Genomic DNA, 10,993 nt, shown 5'->3' with positions numbered 1-10,993 from the left:
CTGCCTCCTTCCTCCTTCTCGCCAAGAGCCGCGTCTGGGATCGGACCCGCGCGCCCCGGATGCTGGGGCTGCCCCGGCGCGCCCCTCTCCTGGCGCGACGCGCTGAGTGATCCGGCGGGGGCCCGCGCTCGCCCCAGGAGGGGCCCCCGGCCTCGGGACCCCGCGCCGGACCCGCCGGGGAGACGACGATGTCCGCGCAGCCCCCGGCTCTGACGCGCTCCACGCAGCCGGGGGAAGGCGGCCGGCCGCAGCCCGCCGAGCCCTAGGCGCACAAAGCCCGCGCCCGCCGCCCGGCCTCGGCGCCCGCCGACGACTTTGCCGCCTGCTCCGCGGCTCTTTGTCTCCACTTGGGGCGGGCGCCCGACTCTGGGATTTCGCTGCGAGAGCGGGCTGGGGGGGCCGGGGGCGAGCTCTCGGTTTCCCGGCCGCCCCCCGCTCGGGCTTGGCTCCCCCCTCCCCCGCACCTCCCCGGCCCGAGCTCTCGGCGCTTCCACGCTCGCGGAATCACGACCCCTCCCTGCCATGTATCCGCAAGGCAGACATCCGGTGAGTAATTGCAACTCGGTTTATTTAAGCATCTATCATGGCAGGGTGAACGAGGCAGTTTATCTGGCACCTCCATTTTGCTTGTTGCTACCTTTATGGTGTGGGGTGTGTGTGTGCACGCACTCACACAAAGGGGATGGGGATGGGGCGGGCGCCGTTGAGAGAGGAGGTTAATTCCGCCGGAGTGGCGTGGGGGACTGCCTGTGTTCCAGTAGAGCTGTTTGTTTTCACGCTGCCCCCCGCCCCCTCTCCTAAGTCTCTCAACTCACCCGGCGTGTCTCCACCGCCCCCGTCTTACTTGGGAATGGGAGCCCCTTGGTGAAAGGGATGGGAGACCCGCGGCCAATAGGGAGAGATTGGGGCGCCCCCCTTTTCCCGCCCCATCGGGGAGCTGAGAAACTTGCTGGGAAGGTTCTGGGCTGAGGGTGGCCTCTCTGGTTGGGTAGGGGCGGGGGGAGGCCGGGGGAAGCCGCCGAGGGGCCCGGGCAGCTTGGAGCCGCGTCTGACGCCCCCGCCCCCTCCCCTGTCTTGTCTTCGCGGGCTCCAGGCTCCCCATCAACCCGGGCAGCCGGGATTTAAATTCACGGTGGCTGAGTCTTGTGACAGGATCAAAGACGAATTCCAGTTCCTGCAAGCTCAGTATCACAGGTAAGGCCGGTGGGGGCCGCCCTGGGCCTGGCGGGGAGGGGGCGTCCCCACTGGCGCTCCTGCCACCCCCCGCGGGGACGGAGGGGGCTCCCGACCCCGGGGCGGCGGGGCAGCCGGGGCCTCCGCCTTTTGTTTCCCCTTTCCGTGCGCGGCGCCTTAACCCTTTGCTGCCTGCAGCCTCCTGGCTCCCCGCGCCGCTCACAGGGGCCCCCGGGGTGGGGGTCGGTGTCGCCGACGGGCTCGCTGTGGGTCTGGGGGTCGCGGGCCTGCGTCAGGGTGCAGCCCCCGGCGGCTGCGATGCATCCACTTGCCCGGCCGCGGGAAGTTTCAAGTTGTTTCACTCCCCTCCCCGTGGCGGGGACCCGAGTCCTACTCCTCCCCGAGGCTCCGGGATAATGGGGTACCCCCGGGGGGGTGTCAGGGAAGTGGAAAATGGCTCCCCGAGGCCCTTCGGTTGGGGCCTCGGCGGAGGCTGCAAGCGCCAGGCCTGAGCCGGCTCCTCCTGCCCTCGCAGCCTCAAAGTGGAGTATGACAAGCTGGCGAACGAGAAGACAGAGATGCAGCGCCATTATGTGATGGTGAGAGGCGGCCCCGCGGGGCCGGAGGGGGTCTGGGGAGACTGGAGCTGGGTCCCCACCTCGGCCGCCGCAGGGCAGCCCTGGGAGCGGGTGTAATCGGAGTGCCCTCCCACCCTGCCCCAGCCTCCCTTAGCCGGCCACTTGGAGGAGGGTGGATGAGAGGAGGAGCAGCAGGAGAAAGCCAAACCCCAGGCCAGCACTTCTACCCTGCCTTTGTGCCCCTCTGCTTTGAAGGTTCCCGAGGGCTGGTTGCCCTGTCTTGGCTAGTTAGATAGCATTGGATCAGCCCACGTCAGGACTGGATAAAAATCTCTCAGAGACCTCCTGGCAGCGTTGGGAAACTGTACAGCCCTTGGGTCTAGCCAGAGTGGGACGTAAGCCCTCTCCGCCTACCCCTTTCCTTCTCCAGGGTTTTCTGAGACTGGAGGAGCCTTTGAAAGTGCTCTGCCTCCACTCCCCTCCTCAGGGATCCCCCAACAGAGAATCTTGTCAGCCCTGGGGCAGTAGGTAGACTGTCTTCCCTTTTCCAGTGTCTCTTCCAGCAAGTTTCAATCTTCTGTTTGTGAGAGGGCATGGAAGGCACTTAAGCGCAGCTCCCTACACTGCTTTGCACATAAGAGGCCTTCGACACGTTGCTAAATAACTCTCAGAGGACAAGAGGGTCCCAGTGTACACAGGATTCCCTGTTGAGCCCAAATCTTGTATAAACAGGATATATGGCACATGTGGTGCTTGTGGGAGGGAGAGCCTAGCTATTCTTACTCCTGTGTGTATAATGTTGTGTTGAGATGAGAAGAACACTTGCCCGCTGTCAGCTCTTAAGCCCCTCGATAGCTGGCTTTGGGGTTTGATTTAAACTTTTTAAGCAAATGTATCCTAAAAGTATGGTTTGGCCTGAACCTTCCCAGTAGCTGATTCTGGAAAATGAACAGATTTCTGTGTTGTCTGTTAACGGCAGCTCTTTTTACTTTTAGTACTATGAGATGTCCTATGGCTTGAACATTGAAATGCACAAGCAGGTAAGTGCTTTTCTCTTTAAAAAATGGGGCTCGTTTTTTAAAACTTACATAATACATGGATTTTGTATGGCCCCTCCTCTTTGAAAGTGAGCCTACTTCTGTTTCTCTTACTTCTTGAGGAGAATGGATCAGGTCCTTGAAATGCAGGGTCTGAGGCTTTGCTCATTTCTTGGTCGCGGTGAGTTTTTAGCGTTGAGCTTGTGAAATTAGTCGAGTCTTGGATCTTGGTGGAGGATAAGGGAGCAAAGGGAAAGTTGTACCTTCAAAATCTTCCTTATAAACTCCTGCAGCCCAGAGGTGGCAGGCTGCTTTCATCTATTTCAGTGTAAAATTCTCAAGAGGAAATGCAGGAGGGGTGTGCGTGTGTTTTGTGCTCACTCAAAAATGTGATGTTCTGCCTCGATAAGATTAAACTTCGAGAGTCTTAAACGCCAAGCTGAGCTGTCAAAATTTAAGGGAACTAGTGACTAACTGCTTAAAAACGTAAAGTCGGAATGAAGTACAACCCCAGTGCCTTCCAGTCCTAAGGCAGCTTTCTCCTGCTATCTGAGTCTGAAGGCAGCTGCGTTCCCATTTCACAGAGAGGAAGCTGAAGCTGAGGGGTGAAGGAACTTGCCTGGGGACAGCCTAGCCGGGACTTTTGAGATGGCTGGGAGTTGAGCTCAGCTTTGAAATCCTGAAGTCAAACCAGTTTAGCTGGTGTGGTGGTGTTTGATGGATCTGTAAACTACCTGCTATTGTCAGTGCTCTAATAACAGTATCCCTCAAACCAAGCAAATACAAACACCCTTTATCTCGGTGCCTATCAGTAACTAGTCCGGGTGCTAGGCTGGGCTGTGGGAGAGGCCTGTTTGTGTGTTTGTGTTCCGAGGAGAGGCTGCCTGTAATTTGGCTTGGCCGGCGATTAGAGTTGACTTGGCACGTATAAATGGTGCAGACCGGTTGTTCTTTTTAACAATTGGTGTTCTTGAAATCTCAGAAGGCTGTTGACTCATTCTAGCCCTTGGTGACCGTGACTTGAATGGGTTTTCTGCTCTAAATTAACAGTCGTTTACAAGGTTTAAATTTTGCTCTTTAAGGGGGCAGGACCCAGGGCAGGTGAGAAGGGCAGGTGACCCCCTGGAATGCTTGTCGGCTCTTGCCCGCTCCATTGGTTTCGTAGAGAGCCTTTTGAACGTGTGGTTTCCTTTGCCCTCCTGGAGGGAGCCCCAGTGTTGAGTGAAGGGCAGCCAGAAAGGGGCCTGAGGGTGTTGAGCAATGTGGGAAGCCAGCTTGTGGCTTCCTGAGGGATTAGCTCCTTAGGAAGGCACATGAAGGCTACCAGGTTTTTACTTCTTGAGCCACAGAAATCACAAACAGACGCTGCTTTGTACGTAAGGATGTTTCTCCTTGGGAGAACGGACTAGATAGAGACAGGTTCTGCCCACCTTTAGGTGGAACTGACTGGGTCTGACTCGTCCAGTAAGAATGCATGAAGTGCAGCTGGGGTCCCAGGTGTTCAAGGACCTTGGGGTGTTATGCAAGGTGCCACCTCCTCCCTTTATCCACCCCCCCCCCTTTTTTTCTCAGCACTTAGTATCTTGGGTGTGTTTAAAGAGGGTAATTGCACCAGGTTTAAAATTTATAGCAGCAGTTATTCTAAGAGCTTCGTAATTAAGGTATAATATGTCGTTGCATGTTGAGGTTTGCATGGGTGGTGTTCCCCCTGTCTGTGAGTGGATGGTTCTTTGGCACAAAGAATGCACCTTGGTGGAGCAAAGCTGTTCCCGGAATCCTGGGGACACTCTGAACCCAGTAAGAGTTAACCATCTTAACGCATTTGGTGGTGGGGTTTGCATCAAGAGCAGCTGTGTGCATCTGGGACTTCTGGCTGTTCCCCAAACAGGGTTCTTAGGAGGAGAATGCCTGAGGTTTGGCTACATCGTCTCATTTAATCCTCTCAGCTGCCAGAGGCAGATAAATGGATTCTTTGCCCCCTTTTTATAGGCGAGGAAACTGAGGCTTCAGAGAGGCCAGGAGGGCGGAGCTGGCACTCAAACCCCAGCCTCTGGATTCCCAAACTGGGCGCTTCACCTCACATGCCACTCACCTTTGCCTTCCAGCCTCAGCTCCCGCCTGCTTCCCGGCATGCAAGTGTGTGCTCCCAGCGAGGTGCCTTTGCAGGGTTTATGGCAATCTCTGAGTTGGGTGAAATCGCCCTGTGGCTGTGTAGGAACAAAGAGGCAAGGAGGTGAAGAAACCTTCGCTCAGAAATGCAACCCTGACCTAATGGGGCTGTCCACGCCCTGGGCTGGCGAGGGTTCTGCAGCAGAAAACCCGGCCACTAATTGCAATGTGGGTCTTGGGTGCATTTGGCGGATGGTGGTTAGGCCTGAGCAAACAAGTTTATCAGCTGACCTGTTTAGCGGTTGACTGGTGTTTTATCTGCACACACAATCAAGTGACTGGAGTGCTTGAATTATTCATGCAGTGTCCTGCCCTCTAGACTTGACTGTTCGTGTGATTACATCTGCCTGGAACAAACAGGCTGGATTCTTCATCTTTAAGCTTGGGTGGGGGTGGGGACTGTCTGTACATTTATATAATAGATGATCTCCAGAGCCAGCACCTTGAGAAGTGTGGCAGTCCTCAGCCTGCACACACACTCAGACACACACATGCACATTCTCTTACCACCACCACTACAACCATGTATTTTATAAAAAGCCCATCTTTGTTGGCTCTCTGGGAAATACTTATTAGTTGGGAACCTCAGGTTCTGCCAGATGGGCCCAAGGATTGAGAGAGGGCAGCTGATGGGGTATCCAGTCCATTTTTATTTTACCCAGAGGTTAAACTCAGTGTGGCTGGCTCTCTTCCTGGTTGTTTCTCTAGCTCTCTCTCATTCTTTTTCCAAGCTGTCGAATCCCAGAGAAGTAATAAATGGTTTCTCCTCCTCCTCTTCTGCCTCCCTCCCTAATTATGGTAAAGCAAGGATTGCAGAATCACGGTTCTGGCCCGAGACGTCAGACGTCACCCACCTCTTCAAGCCCCTGCTTCCAGGCAGAGTGCCGGGTGATTCTCTGAGGCCGGGGAGGCCCCGATGGCTGGCCAGCTACCTCATCAGTCCCCATCTTGTTCCTGCAGAGGCTTTCCAATGTCAGCCACAAATCACAAAGCCAGCTTACAAGCAAGCGCTTCAGACCAACGGTTGTGTGTGGGTTTGAGGTACTGATGCTATGGGAAGCTGGCTCAAGCCATCTTTTCACCCTTCGGCCATGAGCACCGAGATTTTGAAAGAGGACTTGAGGTTTGGTTTGGGGACAGTGTCATGCCAACACTTTACTGTCACCTTTTTCTGTAAACCCAGCAACTTTTCCTCCTGGAACCGAGAGTCCTTTCACTTCTCATCCAAACCTTTCAAGTTACCGATGAGGACAATGAGTCTCAGAGATGGGAGCTGATGTTTCCAGAGGCATATAGTCTTGTGATAGTGGCATAGCTGCTACCAGCCTTTCCTCCCAACCCCAGGTCTCTTTTCAGCAAGACTCAAGACTTGAAGAGTGCTCGTTTACTAACTAATCATGCTCTGTCTCTTTAATGACAGTTGCCTCTTTCCGTGTTATCATCTCAAGAGGCTGAGGCTACAAACCTGGCTACGCCAAAGTCCAAAGTCCCCCAGTCCCTATCAGCTGAGCTCTCTTTGCCCGTCGTCCTCTTCCGAATTGCTGGCTATTTGCACAACTACTGATTTGATGTGTATAGTAGTATACAGGATATGTGACTAGCAATCCCAGAGATACGGTGCACAGGTGAGCAAAAGTGGTAAAAACCTGTCACCATTTTCCCCTGAGGATACAGAAAGCCATGGGGTGGCCGTGAACACAGGACTGAAGAGGGAGATGGGACATCTCCATTTGTCACCACCCCCCGCCCCGCCCCGGGGTGTTCTCACCTAAGTAATAAGGGGCTTGGACTGGAAGATCTCTAGGTACAACTGCTTGAAGTTCTGTGACCATCGAGAAGGTGCAAGTGGCTAGAGGGAGCCAGCAGGTGGCGAGGTTACAGTGACCCAGCCAGGAGTTGAGTCTGTCTTGGAAGGGAGAAGGTGGGAACCACTCTCCAAGTGGAAGAGGGGACACTCGTCCTTAGAGTAGGGCGGTGCCTGTTTGGTGTCTGGGTTGAGCTAAAAAGAAATTCCTTCGAGTATCATTTTTTGCCCAGAGTGCTGGCATCCAGGAACCCCTCTGTGTGCTGGTTTCCGTCTGACTTTTCCTGCCTCATCACTCTCCTCTGGAACGGTCTCCCCTCTACTCGTGCAGCTCCTCTCACTGTCCTGGGTACTGGCCTCGCTCAGCTTTGGGGTCTGCTGAGCTCAAAGCTCCCTTCACCCTGTCTTGTTCACCCAGGAAGAGCTCCCACCCTTCAGGACTGCCTTCCACCCAGCCTTCTCTGGACCCCTCTTCTTAATTGCTGATGGAGTTGACAGAGTTGGGGGCCATGTACATCTTCAGCTCTCTTCGTTCACGTACGCCTGATCACTGAAACGACCTGGGAGATGGGCACGTGGTCTCTTGTCCTTACTTATGGATCAGGAGACTGAGCCTGGGTGGGGACCTGGCTCCTAATTTAAAACTCTTTCCATGAGCTCTCTGGACCAGGACCCCCAGAGCACAGAGCTCTTCTTTCTCTCTCTTGATTCCTCCTTCCCCACCCAACACAGGAAGGGTCTAGTCTGTGTCAGAGGCCCTTCGTTTCCATTTTGTTGTAGGAATGAGTCAGTCAAGAAATGAATTCCCCTTTCCTTCCTGCACAGGAAAATGTTTTTCTATCCCATTTGTTTGTACAAAATACTGGGCCGCCAGGACACAAAGGCCAGATCTCAGTGGAGTTTCCCCGTGATCGGGCAGGCATGCCCGATGTCCCTTCTCGCAGTGCAGTTTCCCCGTGATCGGGCAGGCATGCCTGATGTCCCTTCTCGCAGCTCATTATCTCATTGTCCTAAGCATGGAGGATGCCCCTCTGCCAGCGCCCCTTCTCTGCAGGCAGCACGTGGTAGGTGCCCAGGAAACATGTTGGTTTTTCCTCACTCAGAATTGCCCGGCTTGTCAGAGGGTGGAATCCAACTCCCTGAGCCCTGTGAGTAGGAGGTGGGGGTTTAATTGTGGGCTGGCTATGGCTCTGCAGGCTTCCTCCTACGGCTCAGCATCCACTTTCTTCATCAGTAATACAAGGGCGTTGGACTCATTCCCAAAACGGTCATTAGGGGCCTGGGAGGTGCTGGGTGAGGGCCGGGGCTGGTCACACAGACGAGTAAGACACCATTCCCTCCATCTAAAGTCATTGCGATGCAGTGAGGTAAGTGCTAATGGCCGAGTGTCCCAGGAGGAGCACCCGGGACTGAGCGGCTTGTTCTTGCTGGAAAAGGGGAGCCGGGTGAGAGAAGACGACCCCGAAGGGCTGGCACTTGAGCCTCGTCTTAAAGGGCAGGCAGGGGTTTGTAGGCAGAAGCTGGCAGTGGGGGCTCCTCCACGGGGGACGGCGGCTCTTGGAAAGGCAGTGAGGTGTGTTCCGGAAGCCACAAGTCCACAAGTCTTCGGAATGATGCGGAGGGGGGCTCCGCTTGGGGAGTGAGGCGAGGTGGTGACATTTTGCAGCAAAGTGATCTCCAGGGCCTCTCAGCTCTCACACTCCCGACTCTGTGGCTCCTCCGGCCCCATATGGCTCTTCAGGGCTGGCCCGAGTCCATCTGCCGAGGTGGGGGTAGGGGACGCTCCACGCAGTCTGTGGCCTCCCCCGCCTGCTTCCCCACCATAATGTGCTGGTTTGAACTTTATTTCCCAAAGTGGCATTGTCTCCATTCTCATATTGGTAATTCTGTAATGACTGGTTATGACCCTCCCCTCCCCCATATTTAATTCTCATCAGCCCAGCTCTCCACTTTGCTATTAATGATAGCAGCCAGCAAAATAGCTTTCAACATGCCATTGACAGTCTGGTTTAAGAGAGCACTTGAAGTAGTGCTAGACAGCTGAAAGCACCCATAATTGTGTACCAGAGTGAGAACTGCATGCTCAAGGGCCTTGTTTTTATATGCTTAAAGGGACAATATCTTGTTTTCAACAAATGCTCTCTGAGACTCACGGCCAAGATGCTTTCTTCCCTTCTCTCTTTGCTTTTCTCCCTTGGCTTTTTCTTTTCTTTCTTTCGCCTTTCAAAATACATGTTCCCTCTCAACTTGGGGCTAAGGAGAAACTCAGGGAGGGGGAATTTCCTGCCTCTGCATCAGTGAGGACTGTTGGCGGGTTTGTCGCTTTGAGGCACCCTCCATTGCAGACAGCAGACCGTGGGCCTGGGCCTCCCCTGAGGGTCCTTCGGCCCTGGCATTCTCAAGCAGGTGGTGGGGGAGTTGCAGTTCCTACTAAGGTTGTTTTTGAGTTCTTTTGTTTGCCAAGGATGTTGCACAGTCAGCTTGAGGATGGGGCAGATGGGCTTCCGAGCTGTCCCTGTGAATGTGGAGTAAAGCAGAGGCCACATTAGTGGAGGCCCTGGGGGAGGGGTCCGCCAGTTGGAGAGTCAGATCCAAAGACCTCTAAGCCTGGTTCAAATCAGATTCTTGTGCAGAGGCCCCTCTGAAACCATGAGGGTGGGTAGTGCAGAGACTTACATTCTTAAGTGGGGGTTCATCCCAGTTTAGGGGGTTAAGCAGGAGTCCCATTTACTCAGCCCTGGAGATTTTCCCTGAGCGTGAACACCCCCTCCCCTTTGCCCTGGCCGACTTCATTACTCCGAAGGTGCGGCAGGCTGTCGGAAAGAGGCTCCTTCACCCGCTGTCACCAAAGCGCCCCTTTACCAATTGCGTCCTTCAAAGGGTGAAGAAGGAACCAAGTTCCCAGCATTGGGAAAGACCAGAAGTGGGGCTGAGAGGCCGGGGAAGCCCTCTCAGGGCCTGGAGTCTGGCTGCGGCCATTGCCCTGTCCTCTCAGAGGCTGGCTGTTCTTGGCGAAGACTGGGAGCAGGGATCGGCTTGGCTTGTCTGTGGGAGGCAGGTGGCCCCTCCAGTTATCCAGCATGTGAGTAACGCAGGCGGGGGTCTGGGGTCCTGGGGCAGCTGCTGCCACCACCACCACCACCACCAGATAATCCCAGGACAAGGCCTTTATTGAGGATAAAGAGTGAAAATTTTGATCTTCCAAACATTCTGGATTTTAATAATAGAGCCCTCCTGTACTGATAGCACTTGACTGTTGGCAAAGCAGATTAGGCCTTTTCATCTTGGGAACCTAGAATAAGGGGCCCGGGGTCCAGGAGACACAAACACCACAATGAAAGCCTCAGAGCAGGGCAGGAAAGGCCTGGGGTGTGAGGATGACCTGCATCCTTCCGGGGCCCTGGAGGGCTGTCTTCTTAAATTGGGGGTGGGCTGGGGCAGAGCGGGGTGGAATGACGAGGCCATGAGTCCCTGAGGGACAGGACCAGTTTGTATTCGCCGCGGTCTCTGAGCCCAGCACGGGGCTTGGCCCACTCTGGGGGCACAGTGTGCACTTTGTGGGGCACTCGAGGGCTATGCCCCAGTTTGGTGTTCTCCCTGACTCTGTATAGTATTATGGACTTTCTGGGAAGGATACAAGTCTTTCTCAGGTTGGCTGCAAAAGTCATGATTATAGAAAGAAATGTAAAAGTATCATAAAGCTTTGATTTAAAGTGTCTTTAATATAGCTTAGGCATTTTTTTGTGAGATGAGGAAAGGAGAGGCAGGAGGAAAGAGAGTTGGGAGGAAGGAGGATAAAGCGGAGAGGTGGGGGAATGGGGAATGAGGAAGAGAAGGTCAACCTGCTGAATTTGGATTAAGGAGACGAACTGTAGCAGGAAGCAGGGGCGGTGGCTTGGAGGGTAAATTAGTGAACTCTGCTTGTCATGCCCTGGCAGGCTGTTTGGGCCCAGAGCTCCAAGAGTTATGGCCTTATCTCATTGCCCTTTTAAATCCTTGATAACCATTATTCACAGCTCTTCATCTGTTTTGTTTTTTTTTTTAATTGTGCGTAAGAACTCTATTAGCCCAATGGGAGAAGATGCTTTTTAGTTGGCACTGGAGTGCTACTCCGTCTTCCCCCAAATGCACCAGGAGTCCTTCCTGCAAGGCCTGCAGCACTGGGAACACTGAGGGCAGGGGAGGGGACTCTTCCTTCCCAGTTGGCCTGAAGGCTTTGGTTTTAGACTCCA

At 54.4% G+C, this 10,993-nt stretch overlaps 1 protein-coding gene across 8 annotated transcripts in view; it reads left to right on the top strand.

Annotated features, from left to right (window-relative positions):
- Positions 1 to 416: 416 nt before the first annotated feature.
- Positions 417 to 10,993, top strand: part of LOC124234712 (transducin-like enhancer protein 3) — a 48,756-nt gene continuing 38,179 nt past the window's right edge. For all 8 annotated transcript variants that reach the window (XM_046652091.1, XM_046652089.1, XM_046652090.1 and 5 more), the window contains exons 1-4: positions 417 to 546; positions 1,094 to 1,194; positions 1,709 to 1,772; positions 2,747 to 2,791. In XM_046652091.1, coding sequence (XP_046508047.1) covers positions 523 to 546; positions 1,094 to 1,194; positions 1,709 to 1,772; positions 2,747 to 2,791 — 234 coding nt within the window. In that variant the 5' untranslated portion in view covers positions 417 to 522. The remainder of the gene's footprint in view (positions 547 to 1,093; positions 1,195 to 1,708; positions 1,773 to 2,746; positions 2,792 to 10,993) is intronic.

Source organism: Equus quagga, chromosome 2, assembly GCF_021613505.1.
Source record: "Equus quagga isolate Etosha38 chromosome 2, UCLA_HA_Equagga_1.0, whole genome shotgun sequence".
Taxonomy (NCBI): Eukaryota; Metazoa; Chordata; class Mammalia; order Perissodactyla; family Equidae; genus Equus; species Equus quagga.
The sequence above is the reverse complement of the archived record's forward strand: the minus strand, read 5'-3'. Positions and strand labels throughout refer to the sequence as shown.